The following is a 20777-nucleotide window of genomic DNA, read 5'->3' on the forward strand; positions in this document are numbered from 1 at the left end:
CGAGCTTGGTTGTTGAATACCTTTTTACAAGGTTGGGCATTTTGTTCGCAACTGTCAAGCGAAGTTGTCAAAATAACACCGATAATTGCACCTGCGGATCGTTCGACAACTGTCAGTTGAGCATTGTCAAAGTGCCTCGCTAGAAAACGTGTTTTTGTTGATAAACTACAGATCGTTGAAAAGTGTGTTCGAATTCGTTAAAGTTTTCTCAAGAATAACTGCAAAATGATACAGACTAAGAAACGGTCCGTTTCAGAAAACTCCGTTTCCGAATCAGGCAAACCGGTAAAGAAGCTGAAGAACGGAGACGCTGTGAAAAAGGTCGTTGTGAAACCAGACGGTAAAGTAAAGAAAGACGGAGTGACCGGCAAACCTAAATTCCAAAAGAATGATGGCACTAAATCAATCGCCGGCAAGGCGGGCGGAAAGTTTGAAAAGAAACATTCTCCTGGTGGAAAATCGGGTACACTACCGGTCAAGAACAAGTTCGTAGCAAATACGCCCGAGTCGAAGAAAGAGTACTGGAACAGTATGAAGGCGAAACAGAAGGAACTGCGACAGGCACGCCGGCAGAACAAAGCGAAGGAGCTGTACGAGCTAAGCGTTAGTGCGAAAAAAATCTACGACAAGCTGAATCGTAGAAATGCCGAAAACAAGGAGGAGCTCGTCCAGAAGTTGCACGAGCTGCTTGGGAAGGAAAATGCATATTCTAAGATCGCGACAACGCACGATACGGCTCGAGTCATTCAATGCATGGTAAAGAATGCTTCTGAAAGCATTCGTGATGAGATTGCCACGAGTCTGCTGCCTTCGCTGTGCGAACTGGCGACGTCCAAATACGGGCATCACTGCATTACGAGCTTGTTTAAGCATGGAACGAAACAGCTGTGGATGCGTGTGGTGGACGAGATCATAAAGCACGTTATAAAGTTGGTAAATCAAGCATTTGCTGGAGCCATTGTCGATGCCGCCTATAACGAGTACGCTACGAACGACCAGCGATCGCTGATGCGGCAACCGTTCTATTCGGATCTATACCAACTGGAGAAGGATCGCAGCATACAGACGATAAAGGACTGCTGGAAGACGAACGGGTACATGAAGAAGAGCGTACTGATGACAGTAAAAGGCCATCTCGTGCAAGCGGCCAACAAAAAGTGCACCGACAATAGTCTCATTCATGCACTGCTGGCCGAATTCCTCCCGGAAGCGGGAGAACAAGAGCGCGCGGAAGTAATCGAGCTCTATCTGCCCCTATTGGCGTCGATTTCCAGCACACGAGAAGGTACCGGTGCGGCCATTTTCTGCTTCCTACGCTCAGTGGTCAAAGAACGCCGTGCGGCACTGAAAGCCATGAAACCGTACATAGAAAAAATGACAATCCATGAGCACGGACATCGGTTGGTCTTGTGTGTGTTGAACTGTTATGATGACACAGTCATCCTAGGGAAACAGGTGGTCACCCCCATCATGCAGCAGCTAGAAACGATCGTCGGAACGGGCGAGTGGGGTCGAAAAGTAGTTGGATGGATTTTCTCACCCGCAGATAAGGATCTGCTGCATCCGGCCCAGATCGAGATGCTCGATGGCTACCTCGAGCACAGCAAAAAGGATAAGGACATTCGGCGCAAGGAGTTATTTGCATCGGCTGAGGCAGCATTTTGTCAGCAGGTGGAAAATAATCCCAACTTTTGGCTCCGTGGTGGCCACACTGCACTTCTAACAGCCGCTATATTAAAGAACTGTAAGTGACATTTAATCAAATTGAAGCTGTCAGCGATTATAAAGCAACGCTTTTCTTACAGATTCTGGAGAACACCTGGCACGTTTGCACCGGGCTCTGGCGAAGGTGGTGTGCGATCCGGAATGGAAAGTGCACGAGAACGAAATTAACCTTGACGGCTCGATCCTGTCCGTGGAGGCCGTGAAAAAGCCGAAGGAGAATGAAAAACCTGCCGGCGAACGGAAGATCAAGAAGTTCAAGAAAAGTCCATTCGAGGAGGAGAAAGTAAGTAGTTTATTGCTTGTGCTTGTGTTGACCAAATTTTACACGTACATCGTTTCTATTGCTCCGAACTTTAGGCTGCTTCACGCGAAAAACAATTGGCCGCCAATCCGCTGGTTAACGGTGTAGAACATGCTGGCATACACATTGCGCTAAAGAAAATGCTTAAATTGGACCAAGAGAAGCGACAGCAGGACGGTGAAGACGTTTCGCAGTTTGGACAAGCGCTTGTCGAAGCCCTGACCGACGAGCGGTTGAGCACGTGGATTGCCCAAAATAGGCCGTCTTTCCTGCTACTGCTTACATTCGAAAATTCTACCGTGGCCGTACAGAAAATGCTGCGTGAGAAGTTGCTGCCATTGAAGAAGCAACTAAAGGCGCAGACACATACGGGAGGAAAACTGTTGGTCGAAAAACTGAAATTTTAGGGACCTTTCGTTCGGCCGTTTATAAAGTGCGAGGGTAGGGCAACGAAAACGAGAAGTATGATTCAATAAAACAAAACTTTTGCTCCTAATATCATGCCTTGTTTAGAAGTTGATTGTTGCACAATCTTTCTACTTTAACCGAAGAATTAAATGAACGCCTGAGTCGGTGTCGACTATATCGGACATCTCCCCAACTTTCAGAGCAAAGGCGGCATCCTCGAACGGTTTCTGCATCATTCCCCGTTTGAACATCCCCAGGTCGCCGCCACGTTTGGCGGAGCTACAGTCCGAGTACCGCTGCGCAAGCTCCTGCAGTGTGGTTTCGTTGGATTGAATTTTCTTGCGATACGACTCGAGAATCTCGATCGCTTCCTCCTTGCTTCGAGTGATGTTATCTTCCCGCCACGAGCTGGCCCGTCGCGACTTGTTGTGTTTCACGAGCAAATGTGCACACTGCACCTCAGAGGGCTCCTGGGGGGAGGGAAGGAGGAAAAAGGATCTCAATCCCTCCGCATGATGCTATTCCGCTGAAGCTAAACTTACGTTGGTGTTGGCCGGTTCGGCCGGGGCCGTCGGAAGATCCCACTGTGACTCTTTGGTGTAAATATTGAGATAGTAAGTCATACCTAGGCGTAAAACAATCTATTTTAAAGAAAACAGAAACCAAACAAAGCACTTTTTGGGCAACCCCATGCATACCAGTCGAGCGACTCGTGCGCTTCTCCCAACCATCGGGAACCGTCTCTTGGTTATCCGACATGTTTTACTACACACTGATGTTGGCTGTTAGTAGTGGAACACGTTATTGCCTTGTACGATCGGTACTTCAGTAAGAATTTAGAAGAAATGCAAATTTTATTTTATCACGGCTTATGTTTTGAGAAGAGTGTAATTTTCGCTTGCTTGCGACAACTGTCACCTTTCGTCGACTGTCATAATTCAGATCAACTGTGGTATATTTAATCGTGTTTTGACGTAAATTTAAAATTACAAATTTAATTTACAAAATCCATAATTCAAATCATTTTCATAATGTTCATCATTTGCTTAAATGTAGAGCACGAAGAAGTTTAGAATTCATATGCAAACTCAAAACTAAATTTTAAACATTTTATTGTAATCCCAAATTCAGGGCTGCTTGAATTTATGCTCCCAGATCTTTCGTATGAACTTACCTCTATATTAACAGACCTTGTGCCACAAGCAACAGACTAGTGGTGGGGAAATTGAACCCCTTCAGATATTCATTTCTTTCGATTATAATTCGGGTCTTCAATGCTCTACTCAAAAAGCTTAAATCTTGAAAGAAATGACCATGCTAATTTAGTGAAGATTTCCTCGGCTAAGCCGCTGATAACGTGAAACCTCTACGACCGCGACCGCTATTGCATTTAGGATTAAAAGCACCTACAGACTACGCCAATATTGGCGCCAAGTACTTACCGCCAATGCGCTACTCGCTAGCGATTCTACACTAGCGACTACTAGTGATAGCTAGCGCAACCAAAAGTTGCTCGTCGAGAAAATGTTGTCGCCAACACTTGACAACTTGTTAACGAAACAATCAAAGCAAACTGTTTTCTATGCGTGTGCATCAGAAATGGATGTGTCTACGAAAATAGTGCAGTGCTTTGTGTTGTGAAACGCTGTTTGTAGTGTAATTGTGTGTTATTTTGTGTCCTGGAACAGATTAGGCACTAAAGTCGTTCAACTATGAACGAATGAAAATGAATCAAATCGACTGTTCCGAAATCACCAACGGTTTCTCAGCAATTTCAAATCCAATGATTGCTGAGTATTACCGAGGGCTTTCACACACGGGCAAGACCAAGGCAAGATTTTTTGGCACTTGCTAGTAGCTTGTCAAGTGTTGCCTTGGTCTTGTCTTGGCAGGCCTTGGCGACAGTCTGTAGGTACTTTAAGACTTTTTCATACGGCATAAACGACCCATATGAAAAACTTATTATTAACAAATTTTAAAAGTAACAAAATAACAATTGCACAAATATATTAAGTTCACAAGTGGCAAATTAAAGTCTTGAATTGATGCAAAGAGCTCCGATGGGCAGCTCCGAGAGTTGTTTCATTTAGTTTACAATTCCGGCTGGAATTACACATCACAAGCACCAGTTTTTTCAAATCCTCTCCCAAAATCTAACCGGGAATTTAACCTTGCCAAATGATCAGGGTTGTTGGCGAGAAGGTCATTGGACCGGTAATTGTATCGGTAATAAAATTACCGGTTAAATAACAACCGAACCTCAGCTGTCAAGCAGCAAACTCGAACCGTCAAATGGGATTCGAATCTTTGGAATCCGTCTAGGGATCGAATCTTCGAATCTTCCGAATCCCGATTCTGCCAACACCACTCGACAGTCGCTGACGAGGAACGAGAAGCAGCAGACACGGATTTTGTTGTCGTCGCGGCAGTGGAAAAGTGAAAAAAGTATCTTCTGCGAACAAGTGCCGTTTTTTAAAGAATTTCGGTAAATTGTGTTCCGTTGTGCGGTTTTCTTGCACGAAACCAACGTAATTTGAGATGAAAAGTGACGATTTAACCTACCTCAGTTCGTAACGCAGAGGAAATGCCACCGTTTGTGCTCCAGCACTAAACTTGGGTGGAGGAGGTGCAAGCGCAGAAAATCGGCAATTTTCATTTTCCCTTTGGGTTGGAAAAAGAGAAAAAGCAGAAATAGAGCGAGAGAGATGGGAGAGCGTGAACAAGTGCGTCCGATTCTGCAAGTGAGAGCAAGTGTACTATGATGGAAAAAACAACGGACGCAAATGTTCCGATGCAAATCTGATGCTGATGCTCCCCCCCGTTGTGGAGCATTGTTGAAAAATACATCTCTTTTCCTTCCGTAATGCCTTGGGGCTTGGTAGCGTCGTGTTGTGGGACGTCCGTGGGGTCGCCGAGGAAACTGGCTCCTTTGTAGTAGCATATTTTCAACAACAATTTTGTTGTGGAAGGTGTTTTGTGTTTTGTTTTCCTACCAACGGGGTGGGGGGGAACCACAACCCCCAGCATTTTCGTCGTGTTGGCCATTCCGGCGTGACACGCTACTTGCGTGTGTGCAGTGTTGATCCCCATTTTGTCTAGCTGTACTTGCACGGATTCGCACATTTTCCCAGAGTTTCACCTCACGATCGAATGCTCCATCAATGATGATGGGGCGGCGTGTGAGTGCTTTCTTTTGCGTGTGCAAGATGGTGCATCTTGCGCTCTTGCCTTTTATGGTCAATGTGTACTATCACACTGCAGTGGAATAATCTGATTCCTTCAAGGTAAATCGAGACACTGCTAAGAAACAAACTTGGGGAGGTCCCCATCATGCAGAACCTATTGGTAACAATGCAATGCTTTTTGACGCCCTCTGTCAAAGCTTCACACTCCTCTGAAGTGAAGTGGTTGGGGGATGATGCATGTGCAATGGAAGTGAAACGCGACCCCCCAACCCCCAGGGGAAAAGGTGCGCCGGAGTAACGGTGGAAACTATCCTCCAACTGTGACTCCAGCCAATACTCACCCCTCTTCTTAATCGACCTCGATGCTGGAAACAAAGTGATTTGGGGTGCAATCGTTTACCTTTTCCCTAGCCTTTTTTTCTGCCTGCATCAATCACAACAACGCGCTGCAGCTTTTCGGCCGTGCATCAACCGTTAAATCGTTTTTCTTTTGGTATTTCAGGGAATCGTGAAAAAATTACGTGAAAGCAACACCCCCGAGCGAATGTGGGAGAAAACAAATCGCGGTGCATTCCATCCCATTCGAGTGTCCGTTCGCGCGTCCTGTGTGTATGTGTGTGTGCATCTGGAGGGTGAAAAATATATCACAAAAATCAGCTGTGCTGTGTGATCATCGCGCACCCCTCGAACCGACCCCCGAGCCACCCCCGAGGCGCTGCCCCCACCAACCGCCTGTCCTTCGCGAGATCTTTCGTGGTGTTTGTGGCGTGCGGTGTGCTTGCTGGAGCGAGTAGCGGATTATGTGTTAGTCATCGATCGCGAGACGGGGACCGCTCGATCGAAAAGATTCATCCCCTCTTGGAAGGCGGAGAGCGAGTGGGGCTGAAGAAGGGAGAGGAGCAAAGGTGTGAGTGATGATCGACGGGGCGCACCAGTTGTTCCCAAACGTGGCTCGCTGGTGATCGCGCGATCTTGTAGGGAGAAGGGGGAGGAAAAACGGGGGCGAGTGAGCAGTGGGCGAACGGAAACGGAACGCGGTGCGGTGTGTGTATCCAAAAAGAGAGAGTAAGCCAGCGCAGCCACTCCGGCGAAGAGGTGGATACCAGGGCGCGCGTTATCGCTGCTGTCTGGTGTTGTGAGGTGTTGCAGGAAGAGCATAAGACGCGTGAGAAGGAGGAGGAGGAGGAAGGGCAGGAGTAGAGGAAGCAGCGGACGTGGCGCTCGCCCTCGTGGCACCAACGAGGTGGCGTTTCACTTGCACGAACCACGCAACGGTGGAAACAAACAATAATAACCTATCGAAGGATCGGTGATGCAGTTTGGCGATTTTGAAGCAAAATAGACGAGGTAAGTGTCGGCGGGAGGTTACAACATACAGCGACACATTGATGTTTGGTAAAAGTTTGAAAGTTGAAAAAAATTAATAAACATCATCTATTTCCTATCGGAATAAATCGTAGATAAACTTAAACAAAATTGCAGCGATGATGGGAAAACTGAAACATTGATTTAAATTAAATTGTTTAAAAAAATAACATCTAAAAATTATCCAAAAATAGCTTGTTTAAAATTAGAATAGCAATGAGCAAATCGACCCATAGTTAAAATATGGGCGTTGTATTGTCGAAAAAGGAGAAGACAAAAAGATATCAAATCAATCCATCAAGATGCATACAAATATACAAGAGAATTTGAATCTCATCTTTTAAATTGAGCTTTTTAAACACGATAAGCAAAATTTAATTTCAAAAAGCACAAAACTGGATTCAATATTTGGGGGGAAAATTGGCAATATCCTTGAATATGCTAGGTTTCCTTCATTTGATCAAACGTAATTGGCTGTTAAAATGGGGGTTCTTTTTCACAAAAGTGATACCTTTTTGAGCTTCGTTTCTCAAACGAAACCTGATAGTTGCGAAACTAAGAAGAAAAACCCTCAACTTTACGAAAGTCGTGTCGTGTCGATTGATGGTCGATGAAGGACTCCAATGTAGCGTGTCGAGTGGCATCGCAATGAGCTCCTCACAACCGTTCGAGTTGCAGCTGAGCTGGAAATCCGGCCGGACGGAAAACGAAACAGAAAAGTTGCTTATGACCGTCAGGGCTTGCTGAATTTCGTTTTGCTAAGGTTAAACGGCTTTTTAAAGTTTCGTCAAATTTCAAAAGGATGCCCGAATTGTTTTCCTAAACTTTTAAAAAGGATTCGTTCCCGTTAGATCCGTAGGTAAACGAATAATTCAGCCCTAAGAAAACAAAACAAAGAGTTCGATTTCTTCATAGCTTCTCTGAGCCGGGTTTACGATCGAACCAGTCTTTACGACTTCAGCGAAACATAGTGTGGTAAATATACACGCTGCGGCTATTTCCAGAACGATCGAACATATGTAATGTACCTGCAGTGTTGCTCCTTTCTGGGGCATACCTTTGGCTAAAACACTAACAAGCACGTCTGAGACCCCGGCCTCCATCCTTTTGAGCATATCGAAAGAGATCATGTTTTATGTATGTAACAAGTAGAGATGGACAGAGCAAGGTGTTTTTTTTTTGGGTATCCAGACGATGAAATTGAGCACATAACAACCATCACATTTTAGTCACCATTTTTGCTACTCCTTATTGTCATCGTTCGCTGTCGCTCCGGGAAAAAACAATTTCATGAACACGCCCCATGGAAGAGAGTTGACGCGACGAACTCGATGTCTTTGGAAAATTTATGTCGAATCGTCTTGGTTTGGAGGTTATGAGCCGTTTTCAATTTTCTCGTGTGCCCCCGTTGCATCCGGCCGCTGGGTTGCAGAAAAATGGCACAAATCCTCCGTCCGGTTCGTGTGTTCGTACATTTCCACCCCGACGACGGCGGCGGCCGGGAGAAACTTAATGAATAAAATATTCCCATCTATTTCCGACCGATTTGCGAACAACTTTGAGAGGAGCAAATGTAAAAGGAGCTTTACTAAAAGGCGGCAAATTTCCGCCTCCCATCACCAGCGAGTTTACTTGCCGGCTGCAGATAGTCGTTGTTCGATTGCTGCGTAATTAAACACGACAGAAGGGAAAATGTGTGCCATCCGGCGGACACGGGATGATTTTTCCGCGATTGATCGCGCGAGTGTTGTTTTAAACATTTTTCATCCCTCCTTCCTTCATTCCTCCCAGCATTTACCCATTTTAATATCGTTTAGAGATAAGAAGGAAAGTAAATGGGTAAATTATGAACCTCCGGAGAGACGACGTGTGCGTTTTTAGTGTTCCACAAAAAACCTCGTGCGATTTATCGTTGTTTCTGTTTTGCCGTAAAGTCTGCCGCCTCGTTTTTCACTTCTCAATCAACTAAATACTGGGTGCCCCAGTGTTGGGTGGGATAGTTATTTGTTTGTTTTGGAGCGAAAAAAGAACAAAACTGGCCCAACTCGTTAGCAAGAATTATGTCGATAGTAAATAACGACCATTTACCGGTCTGTTTATGTTGGGAAAGTCGATTAGCAGACGACCCGCGTTTGTCGGAAATAGAACGCTTACTTACCACCGGGTTTTCCTCCCAACATCGTCACCGCCCACCGTCATAAGGACGCGATCTTATACGGTGTAGTGTGTATTCGGCTTTACTTATTTACGTGCCATCACCCGGCCCACCTTTCCGTCCGTTTGTTAAAACTTTTCCCCGTAGTGCTCTGATGGCTCGCTTATCGTGCGGGACTCAATAAATCGATCCGGTATAAATAAATTTGTACTCCCAACACACATCCTTCCCGTCCAAAGAGTCGTGTACCGTCCGCCAGCACAAGTAGTCGGTAGAAGAACGCGGTTTCCATCCGTCCTCGTTGCTGCTGCAGCATTACTCCTCTTCTGTTTTTTTTTCTCTCTTTCCATTTCCGAACCCGTTGTTTCAGTTCGTTAGTTTTTGATTTTCTTTTCAAACGATCTTTTCACTTTTCGTGATTTTAGAAAGGTTTTCCTCTGGCTTCGTGGGTCGATGAACCATTTTTTCCTGTTTTTTTTTTGCTTGTTGTTGTTCAGTGTCGTTTGAAGATGTTTTGGATGGCCGATCGAACATCGTTACCATCGAACTATCTATCGCGGGATGTGCATCTGGTTTTTATCAAAGGCACGTGCTGTCGATTTGAGGGTTCCTCTTCTTGATCGTTCCGTGTTGGTTGCTTTCCGATGGCAATGGGGACTTTTCCAGTGAATCTCGCTAGTTTCTCGATAGGTTAAAAAAATCTTTTCCAGAGTGTTTTTAAGTTGTTTGAAGAACAGCTGCTTGACTCCTGTTAAGATAAGCTCCTGCTCTTTATCGTTGGTCTAAGATAAGTTCTTTCCATTTTTAGGTGCATAAATCAATCATTTTCTAATACAGAATTCTTTTCTTTTCAATTGTTGGATCAATAACGAGTCGACCTATGGAGCACACTGGTAAACACATAACGGTGAAACATGAAACCGCAGCAAAACCGTTTTGGTTGCCTTTTCTCTTCGCGTATTTTACGGGCAACCTTGGGTTACTGCTGCTGCTGCTGCCAGGACACCGGCCGGGTTATGCACTCCCAAAAGCCTCGAGTGGCGGCTCGTCCGTCATCAGCCTTATCACCACTCCCTCCACCTTGCAAAAGGAACCGGTGCGGCATGAAAAGTCATTATTTGGGTCAATATTTGCCTGCCGGAATTCTATTAACGGAAGCGGCCCGGCCTTCGCCACCGCGCGGACGTAGGCATTCGAAGCCACTCCCGGCATGCTCTCGGGGACCGCGATTGACGACGACGGCGCATGTCATTCCGGGCGAGAGACCCCACACACACACCCCGTTTTGTCGGAACTGGATGATGTTGGAGGCGGCGGTTTTTGACGCATGTACCGCAGCGAGCTCCGTAAGGCGTTGCACTTTAGGGAGTCAGCTTTTCAAGTGGCTGGAGAGAATGGGCTTTTTCTAGAACAAACGGCCAACGTAAAGCCGGGATGGTGGTACAGCTTGTTTTCTTCCGATGCCTCTGGAATGCCACAAGAAGTCAACAATGGCTTCCGTCTGGCAAAGGGTTTCCAATCCCAGTTCTAGTTGGTGTTTAAAGAAAACAACCGGGAAACATACAAATAAATCCATACGCCACACCGCTAATGAGTCGATCGATCGATCTAAAGTGCTTTTTCGAGTGGTTTTAGTACTTTTGATTGCCTTCCCCGGCACCGTAGCTGCTGGAACCTCTAACTCGAAGATGTACCGATCCGTGCACGGAATGAGGTTACTGTCGGCGTATCTTGCCGGAGTCTTTGGCTCCCATCAGAATTGCATGGAGGGAGGGAGACTTTAAAAAAAACAACTCCCGAGAGAAGGGTCTCGTGGTTAGGATAATGATATGGGACGTGCACATGTGCGTCTGATAATAGTTATCGGGAACTGGGGGGGTACCATAGACTCGCCGGTGACGACGATCGTTGGAAGTTGTCTTCCCACTTCCACGAACGACGTCGTACATCTTCGGCCAGCGAGAGGAAGAGGCGAACAAGCGAACGGGACGGCGAAGGCGAGACGTCTGCAGCCCTACTTTAGTGATTTCCTCCATTCCGTTCAATCTTGAAATTACTCATCCGCTTTCTATTCCTCCCCCTTTGCCATGGCCGCGCAACGCCTTCACGCTACATCTTCATCTATCATTCCCGCTTCCATCTTCCATATTCTTCCGACCGATTTCGCCTTCTCCCCCGCCTCTTTTTCATCTGGGACGATTTGGGGCGTATGGTAAATTAGTTTACCCCCTCCCCCGCTCTTCCTCCTGTCCCCTTCCCTTTTTTCTGGCTCTGGAAAGAAGGCCTTGAACGTTCAGTACGGTACACTCGGTGAGTGAAGTTCGCCTTCGGGGAAGATGGGATGCATCCACCGTTGCAAATTCTTCCTAAAACATCATGTTGTACCGCCCGGCCCGTCGGTAGCGGCACGAAGAAGCTTTCATTAGGGGCATCCGTTGTCGTGTTTCATTAACGGCACAAGCATCGCTAGTGTGCGTACGGGTGCTCAACTTACCTTCCGATTGTCACGATATTTAGGTCAAAACTTCGGTGAAATTTAGGCCCTTTCTTGGTTGCGCCGGAAGGGTCCAGAATTGGTCCAGCCGTCTAATGGAAAAATAATGAGGATATAAGATTGAATTTAAATACACGCTGCCTAGAGCAATAGAGATTCTGAAAGCGTAAACTGCCTCGTGTTAACTTGTGTTTGTTTTTAAAATTATGATTGCTTTGGTTGGAGATATAGCGCAGTTTGAAAGCATTTAAAGTTTCTCTCTTCAACTGACAAACCTGTCATGTTGACATGATTTTGCACACATTTCTCCACCCCCGATTCCTCCTTTTTTGTTAAAATTTTTTTGACAGTTACATCTATTCATTAAATTGCTTTCGTTATTTTAATTCCGTGCCGTTTTTCGGGAGAGTCATAATTGAGAAAAAATTGACAATGATTAATGATTTTAATGCGCATTTTTATGATAGCATAACCGGTAAAAAGTAAGGTAGATGTTGACAAGTCTTAGGAATAGATTGCATTGCAGTTGTCAAGATCGAACACATTCAAACGTTTTCCCTAAATGTAATAAAATACAGACGGAACTATTTTTATTTAACACATAATAAAACCATGCGCATTGTTTGTATTCCCTTATCATTTATCATTTGGTTATGGTTCTTGTCAAATTTGTGGGTGCATTTGAATTTTGTTCGCATGACACCCTTTTCTAGTTTTAATCCTATGTTTTCCATGTTTATTTGCTCACTTGTTCTATTTTTCCTCTGCTTTATCCTTTTCCGTTAAAGTGATTGATCTAATAAAAATCTTACGTTTTGTTGGTTGTTTTAAGTACGTTTCCCAATGTGTGGCCATTATCAAATCGAACATGTGTGTTGCGTACACCTTTTTTTATGTCGTGTATTGCAATGTAGCTCGCTTGTTGTACCCAATAAATATGACCACGAAACTTTATCGATGGCGTAACATTGGTAACATATCATCTGAAACAACCCTCCCTCCACCCAAGCAGCTCCAATCGGGAGTTTGACCCAAATAAGAGCCCCCAAAAAAAAGTTACGTCGCCATCGACACTCGGACGATGAGTGTGTGGCACATTGTTCGGGCCCTCTATTGATCGCGACACGTTCGCAGCGGCGGGGTCGTTGACATCATCCACCAGTGCATCTCTCTCCACGTGCCGCATCGTCATGTCGTGTTGTTTGCTACGCATTACGCGGGACTTTTCTTCGCCCGGGTGGGGAGGGGGGGTTTTTCTCTTCCATCGCGAGGAGATCGCGAAAATAAAAAGATAATCACTTGCGCCACGAAACAAGAAAGCGCAAAGATTGCGCGCGTATGTCTTTCTCCTCACCCTCCTTCCCCGTTCCCCAGCGCGGTCATTCGTTTCTTCGTCTGGTTTGGTTTTGCTTCTCTTTTGCCACCGGGCTTCAGCCCGCCGTTACGGTTTGACGGAACGGTATCCGAAACGTTGCCACTACTTGCGTACGCGGCGCATTAGGTTTTGCTGTTTTGGGAGGGTTGTTTCCCTCTTTTGCTTTTTTTTTTGCATTGATTTGCTACCGATGACGCTGGATATGATAATTACTTCGGGCACAAACAGCGGGGTGGCAAGCGTTTTGCTTTTCCTAGCCAAGCAAACAGGGCTAAATAAGATGTCCGCTCGCGAGTGATTGGTCGCGATGAGCTGTGAGATCATTTCTTTGATTTGTGAAGAATAGCAAAGAAAATAAATCTCTCGTTCTTTTCCTTTGCGATAAATCATTCAAAAATGCTGCAAAAATACGATATGCGTCATTTTTTAAATTCATCTCATTTGAAACGCTTCTTCTCAAAACGCTTGCCGTTTCAACATAGAATTATTTTCTGCCTCTCGTAGCGAATCGAGATATTGTCGACCATAATTCCCGCACTTTAACGTTTTCCTCTGGCCACAGAACTGGTTCCGGATCACTTTCCTTTGTTGGTCATCGACCAACGTCTTCGATGCGAACGTGTTCTAGCTTCTTCACGTGGAAGGCTTGCGCAAGCCATTGGCAACCAGACAGGTGGTGGTGGGTTGCTGTTGCTGGCCAGAAATCTTGCGTTTTCTTCCCGGTCACACAGTAAGGTTGACAGCGGTTTTGGTGGGCGTTGAATGGCCACGATAGTAGTATGGTGTCGCGTGGGAGCTGTGTAGAGCGGTTGTGTTTGTTGCTGCTGGAGGATGCCGTGAAAGAGATCGATTCTGTTCTTCGAGCACTTTTCCGCCTTGTTTTTTCCCCCTGCCCAGTTCCGGAGAATGGGGAGTATGTATAGATGTGTGCCTTCGAATGGCATCCCAAACAACGATACGATTCTTTCCTCCCCATATATATGTATGTCCGCGATGTGCTACAAGAAACGAGGCTACTATTCTCGATATAACGATCTATTATCTTTTCCGTTTTATGTTTGCTTCATGTAGTTTTCCACGCCGCTACTGCATTCGGTTGCAGATGCGGGATGCGCGCAAGCGGCCAACATCCGTGTTCGTGTCTCACAATGGCCCCGGGAGGATGATTACTAGCCATCGGGGAAGTAGACCGTCCCCGACCGTTCTTGACTCGTTCGAAAATTGCTTCCCAAGCCATGTAGGAGGGAAGGCGTGTCGTCTCACGAATTTACTTCCACGTGAACTCGCGGATGGGGGAGGCTTTGTATACTCCGCAAGCCACCAGTTGGTCATCTGCTTCGAAGTTCAATTTTTGGACTTCCTCGTGGCAGGGGTACTTCCGACTCGATTTATTTGACCACCCGCCTGTATTGGCCATAACAAAATGAGAAAAAACGATTTTTGAGACGTGCGACCGGTTGAAAGAAAAGATGACTTTTTTCCACTCCTGTGTGGGAATTTGTTTATTCAGTTGATGCTGTGACCTTCGTCATTGGTTTCGGGGAATTATTTTTGCCCTGCAAAATTGATGATGAATTGCAAGCAACTGAAATTGGCGAAAAATAACATTACTGCACTGTTTCGGTAAGTAGTGGACACTAAAAATATACTAGCCACTTCTTCGCGTGCATTTTGCTAAGGTGTACATCCACTTTCATTGCTTCGAAAAGAAGGGACATTAAAAGCTACTGTTATTTTTTTTACCAACTTTTGTTTGTCTTTAGAATGAATGTTGTGGAAAATTAAAATGTCAACTTTATTCAGCATGGGAAAGATTTTTTGAAAGCGATATTAATTGTGTGTCGTTCTTGTTTTAATATGACGATGGTGTTGATGATTATTAGAGAACTGTAAGCTTAACTAGTGTAAAGATTCATGACAAAACACTTGTTTTAAACACAACGCGTGAATTCATCCGGCTTGTAAGAAAATTTTAGTGATTCATACAAAAAACCCATCTCAATTTTTATCGGATTTGACGATTCACGATTTCCGTTTTTTTTCTTCCCACAAATAAAGAATAAAATTGTTGAATGAGGTGTTTCTGTTATATGTTGAAAAAAGAAATTCACCGGAAATAAGTATTAACATGTTTGAACAAGTTTAACGATAAAGTTTCAAATATTTTATCAATACCCACTTTTTATGTAATTTTACTATTTGACAAGTTGATACTCCATTCAAAAGGGTACTACTTTGAAAACATAATGGTATAAGGAATCAGGCCCGCGTTTTCGGTGTTCTTTTAATCATCTCTGGCCCTTTTTTAGGAAATGTATGCCGACCGTTGATGTAAAGTGTTTCTTCTGCAGCGAATTTTTTCGCTTTCTTCTCAGGGTACATTTCTTTCTGGATCGTACGATTTGTTTTCAAGGCCCTTAACCACAAGGTGTTTCTGTTTTCCTGTACCAGTTTTTGAGTGACATCGATAGGTTTGTTGTTGTTTGATCACGCTTACCATAAAACAATACCATGTGCTCGATATAACCTCTTCAATGGCGTCGTTGTAAGTGAGCAGCCTTTCGAGCTAGGGCTTCCGAATTGAAACGCATCAATGAACCACGTTCCCCTCGTGATCACGGCGCAACGGCTGGTGCAATCCGGTCCAAGAAACATCGGAAATCATCCCTATCAGCAGCCCTTCGAGTGGCTCACCCGCTCGTTCCGTTTGTGCTTGCGACACACGGCCGGCAGCAGCGTGTGTTGCAACTCACCCTCTGTACGTTTCTCCTGCCGAACAACAACTGATAGCACCACAAGTGGAAGCCTCTTATCGGCGTCCCACCGACGATCGAGAACGAACCCGTTCCGCCCGCAGAACGAGGACATTCATTGGAACATTGGAAAATGGCGCACGTGCCGCCCAGCAAGCTGGCTTGGCTGAGGTGGAACACCGACAACATCCGCTCCGTGTCCGCGACCTAGGGCTGCGAATTGGGGAGTCAACCGGACGACCTGCCCCGACGCAGAGGGTCAAGTACGGTGCCATTTTTATGGTCTTAGAATGTTTATGGCATCGAATTACAACACACCGACGCCGAACGACGACGACACCCCAAGGAGACCCGTGGTCGCTCCGTACTTGGGACGGTTCTGCGCCACCAAAGAGAACCTAACCTTGCCTAACAAGGTGTCAAGGTGGCCGAAAAGAAAGAATCGTACCGCCTTTGAATGGCAAGGGCAGGAGGATGCGACGGTGGTGGTGGGCAATGCATCAACAACTAAACCCGTTTGGAACACGCCAACGTGTGCGCTTCGGCATACACACGCGGAGAGGAGTAGCATGTCTTCAGTGACATCATTCTGTGTGGCGGCTCTCAAGGTACTTTTTATTTGCTTGTTTCATTTTTTTACGCCCCTTTTCAAGATCGATATCGCGGGGAAGAGAAAGCCCGAGCGGGGAGTGGGGCCGACCCCGTAGTTGGTGGTTGGTTAATTTTTATTATTTGACTACCATTAGACCATGACCGCCCCCTGCTGTTTCAGTCCGAAGGGGGTTAGGTGGGACTTGTACACATATCGAAACGAAGACTACAACCCACTGGCACAAGGACCTATCCACTTTCGTTCTCCCCAGGGAGCAGTTGGGTTTAGTGGTCGAATTTTATTACCTTTTCGTATATGTGACATAGATTAATCATACCGATATTTCGTTCGTTCGTTTGTCGTTCGGTGTTTCGGGTGCGTTACAATGTTGATGGCTTCCAAAAGCTCGATCATGTTTTTTTTGTACATGGTTGAATCTCATTTTTCCTTATTTATTTGTATATTGAAAAATTGTGTTTTCGATTGGCAATGAATAATGCAGCACTGTGGAAATAAGGGCTGTTTTCATTTGGGTGGTGGATTTATTTATTTATTTGTCTTTTATGTAAAATAAATAAGTAACTCAGTCATCTAAGTTAAACTAATATAAATTGTATACTGCAAGTAATTATTTGTAGTTTCTGGCAGTTTTAAAAGTAGATTGAGGAGTTAGAATTACACTTTAAACATTTATCATTTATTTATTCTTTTCGAATATTATTGAGTTATCTTGTATTGGCGAAAGAACGTTACATTCTATTGTTTCTAAAATGTTTCTACAGTTCTAAATGTCCTCTGTCTGTCTTTTTATCTTTTGTACATTCGCTTCAAGCTTTGAAAACAAAATATGAGAAAATAATTCGACGGTGCCTTTTTCCAAATTATAATCAAATCACAGCCGTTCCATCTTGGGATTGGGGGATTGCTTTTAAACATTGATGAGAAAGAATCACCCTTTATGTGTTCCCAACTCCTCGAGAAAAGTTATGTATTATTATCCGTTTCGAAAAAAAAAACAACAAATGTTAACCCTACGAACGGATTTCGCAACCGGAGAACGGTTTATCGGAGCCTATGCGAATTACGATAAAAGGGTTAGAAGAGAAGTTAAAAAAAAAGTTGAACGTGTTTCAGACGTGAAAATGTGTTTTTCTTCTTCCTTGGGATGCGAGGTGACAAAAATAATAAATAAATAAACGTATAGCAATCTGATAGCAGAACAACAACCGATTCGCCATCACCGACCGACTGGGGGTTGGATAACTTTTTCCGGAACATACACACACACACATATCAAAGACCCACTTCTGGTCAAACACACCCCTACTTTCTAGCGCAGACGAACCACCCCGAGAGCCCGTTGTGTACGTGAATTGGGGCCCTGTGGGATTTGACCCCGTTTCGGGCCCCAAGAAAGAGACACCCATTTATTTTACTTTTTCGTTCGGGTTTGTTCTTTCTCTTTATATTTTCCAACATGATGGGGGGTGAAATGGGCAAGACCGAGGGTGCTCATTAGATAGAGGGCTGGTTCCGTTTGGTGTGGAAATGGAAAACACAGGAAAGGAATGTTCCGAACGAATCGATTGGGAGTCGGATTTCCCGGCCGGGGTTGATGTTGTTGGTGGCGGCTTCGGATCAGACGGAGGCGTTTGTCTCTTCAGCACCGCACAGGTTTGCCGTTTTGGGACAGCCTCTAACATTTGATTGATGCCCATTGCCGGAGGTAATGTACGTGAACGTGAGCTGAATGGATGAGTCTTTCGGTCGGTTTGAGGGTTTGGTTGGCGCAATAACACGCTTTTGGGCATTGGCACTCTTAGCTGCAGAGCACGATTTAGAAGCTAGAATCTTTCTTCCGGAATGTTGGAAGATAAATGCTTGGAGTATTTTTAACCTATCTGTAGAATAACTTATTTTAAAGTTGATATTGTTCTCGTCGATCAATAATTTCGTGAGCGCATCATGCCAAAATGTGACAAATGAAAAATAATAAAAACGGTTTTAGGAACAAAAGTATAAGAAGAAAGTAAAAACCTTATAAAATGAAAGCCCTGTTAAATAATAACTCACAAAACTCACAAAAAGATTCTTGTTCATAGCAAGAACAACAAAGGGTTGGGTTTGAATTTGGTCGGCAGAACCAAACCACATCCCACAGCTAATTCAATTTGTTCGTTAGGTCTGATGGGGGTTTTTCACTTGTTTCATGCCGTTCCCAGAGTGAGCTGGACGCCACAACAAACGTTCGCGTGACCGGACTCAAACGTACTCGCACTGATGGCATCCGAAATGTCAAATCCCCCTTTCCAAAGGATGTGCATAACTTTGTGGCAAGAGGAGGAAAAAAAAGTTATCAACAATGCGCGAATATGTGTTTAGTTTTCCCTCTCGATGTCGTCCCACCATGGCAGGGTTTGGCACTGGCCTTTAGCGATCCTAAACACCAGTACACGAGGGCTTTGGCGACCCTTGAGAGGTCCACCACCTGGGGTTGGATCGCATTGGAACGTTTCATAAAACCGTTTTCCAAACATCGTCAACCGGAGGGGCACGTTCTGTGGGGAGGGTTGTTCCACACGCCCTTTAGAATGGACATCACCCGTTTGGTGGTGGTGGGGGAGAGGACACCGACCGACTGGTCGACCGCTGTTCCGTGGCACGCTGTGGCCTTCACGTAACGCTTTTCCACATTACGTGAGCTTCGGTGGATCCGAGGAGGAAAAAACAAAACCAGAACGCACCTGGCCCGGTGGTCGGTTGCGCCCTTCAATATCCCATCCGCAATATTAAAAGGAGTTGCCAGCAGGCTGGGTGGAAGGGTGGGGTGGATGGGTGGTAATGGTTGATGATTTGCAAAAGTGCACACACACGCGCGCCGTCCCGCAGACAGCGCGTGCCAGCGAGCAACACATTGCACATAAGAACGATGAACGATGAAACAAATGGAAGGAAAAACTAACTCTAAACCGACCACCCCGCCGCACCCGCAGATGAAAACAAAAAATGCTGACATGGAAATGTTTTTTTCTCCTCCCCCTTCTCTGTTCCCCGTGGAGGATTCGTATGCGGGGCTTATTGCAAAACAATAATACTAATGTAAGCACGTACACGGAATGTTGCTAAAGGATGATTGATAATGCTCAGCAGTAAAAAATCCTGTTTTGTTGCAGGGCAGGGCAGCACATTGAGAGTTATAAAACATTTTTTTGTCCTTATGATATTCCTTCTCTTCATAACTCCATTGTTGCATCACCATCGATTAAACCGTGCTTAAATTTTAATGCATTGATCTAATACAACTAGTTTTGATAGTTTGTCACTGTGTTTTCGGTCATAATATCCATTGTTGCAAAATCCAAGATTTCTATAATTTCGAGGCAAGGATACTACGGGTATTTTATTTTGTTTGAACCTGTTCAACATTTCAAACATTTAATTCCAACGTCTAAGACAGTTTTGCTTTAGTTTAATTGGCAATTTGTTAGAAGATATAGTACTTACATATGTTTTCCACCAAGCTGTTCGCTCAAGCCGTACTGGCCAAAGTTTCTACCCGTTAATTTGCCTGGGACGAACAAAATACGTAGAAACTAAATCAGAAGCAAAAAGGGTGGTTGCAAGTGGCCTTTGTTTCCACCGCATTAATCCGGATTCAATCGGATCCGTCCGGATTCAACCGGATCCATCACGATTCAACTGGATTCATCCTGGTTCAAACGGATCCATCAGGATTCAACCGGAGCCATCCGGATTCAACCGGATCCATCCGGATTAAACCGGATCCATCAGGATTCAACCGGATCCATCAGGATTCAACCGGATCCATCAGGATTCAACCGGAGCATTCTGGAATCAACCGGAGCATTCTGGAATCAACCGGAACATTCTGGATTCAACGGATTTAAAAGGACTCATCGGAGCATCCGGAGTCGAATCCAGTATTCTTTCGGATTCGTATGCGGTTTTAGTAAGATGTAATCGGAGTAGATTCGCGAATCCATTCGGAGGTTCTCATCACTACATCCATGGTTCGGAAGCAAATCAGAATAGAAGATCATGTGGCTGTCTTTCCAGCTCCCTCCTCCCCTAAGACCTGTGAAAATGGGGAGGAAAAATAAGAATGAACATGCACATACTTGCATTCGGTACACGTATGCACCGCATACCACATTGAATACCGTTGGTGCGATGCCGGCCGGTCACAACAACATCATCATCAACATCATCCAAGGGGCGGCCCTAACAAGGAAAATGTGAAAATTCAATGAAGGAAGACGTTGCGCTTGCGATCATTAATGTGTTTTTCTTTACTCTTTTTACTGCTAATGACTTTGCACGCGATTCTCATGTGCAGCGCTGGCTTTTGGCACGTTCTTGGTCGGCGCACGGGGAAGGCACGTCGGACGCTTGGGGGTGGTGCG

The 20777-nt window shown here is 45.1% G+C and overlaps 4 protein-coding genes across 5 annotated transcripts in view; 3 read left to right on the forward strand and 1 right to left on the reverse strand.

Annotated features, from left to right (window-relative positions):
* Positions 1 to 20777, forward strand: part of LOC131271489 (vesicle transport protein GOT1B) — a 433296-nt gene that overhangs the window by 381193 nt on the left and 31326 nt on the right. The gene's annotated exons all lie outside the window — the stretch shown is intronic.
* Positions 1 to 20777, forward strand: part of LOC131271470 (adenylosuccinate lyase) — a 331885-nt gene that overhangs the window by 71664 nt on the left and 239444 nt on the right. The window lies entirely within an intron of this gene.
* Positions 165 to 2433, forward strand: LOC131271461 (protein penguin). The gene is made up of 3 exons (XM_058272899.1): positions 165 to 1744; positions 1806 to 2008; positions 2083 to 2433. Exons 1-3 carry the CDS (start codon positions 226 to 228, stop codon positions 2431 to 2433), a joined length of 2073 nt encoding a protein of 690 aa, XP_058128882.1. The 5' UTR covers positions 165 to 225.
* LOC131271486 (putative peptidyl-prolyl cis-trans isomerase dodo) lies at positions 1994 to 3326 on the reverse strand. Its single transcript, XM_058272931.1, has 3 exons — positions 3133 to 3326; positions 2977 to 3059; positions 1994 to 2904 (listed from the first exon to the last, which is right to left on the reverse strand). Exons 1-3 carry the CDS (start codon positions 3191 to 3193, stop codon positions 2563 to 2565), a joined length of 486 nt encoding a protein of 161 aa, XP_058128914.1. The 5' UTR covers positions 3194 to 3326; the 3' UTR covers positions 1994 to 2562.

This window comes from Anopheles coustani, chromosome 3 (genome assembly GCF_943734705.1).
Source record: "Anopheles coustani chromosome 3, idAnoCousDA_361_x.2, whole genome shotgun sequence".
In the NCBI taxonomy this organism is placed as follows: domain Eukaryota; kingdom Metazoa; phylum Arthropoda; class Insecta; order Diptera; family Culicidae; genus Anopheles; species Anopheles coustani.

Excerpts from the sequence above, each read along its gene's own strand:
- LOC131271486 (XM_058272931.1), bottom strand. The coding sequence starts at position 3,193 with ATGTCGGATAACCAAGAGACGGTTCCCGATGGTTGGGAGAAGCGCACG. Across the intron at positions 3,060-3,132 it reads GCGCACGAGTCGCTCGACTG|GTATGACTTACTATCTCAAT; the intron begins GTATGCATGGGG and ends TTTTACGCCTAG. Across the intron at positions 2,905-2,976 it reads CCGAACCGGCCAACACCAAC|GAGCCCTCTGAGGTGCAGTG; the intron begins GTAAGTTTAGCT and ends CCCTCCCCCCAG.
- LOC131271461 (XM_058272899.1), top strand. The coding sequence starts at position 226 with ATGATACAGACTAAGAAACGGTCCGTTTCAGAAAACTCCGTTTCCGAA. Across the intron at positions 1,745-1,805 it reads AGCCGCTATATTAAAGAACT|ATTCTGGAGAACACCTGGCA; the intron begins GTAAGTGACATT and ends CTTTTCTTACAG. Across the intron at positions 2,009-2,082 it reads GTCCATTCGAGGAGGAGAAA|GCTGCTTCACGCGAAAAACA; the intron begins GTAAGTAGTTTA and ends TCCGAACTTTAG.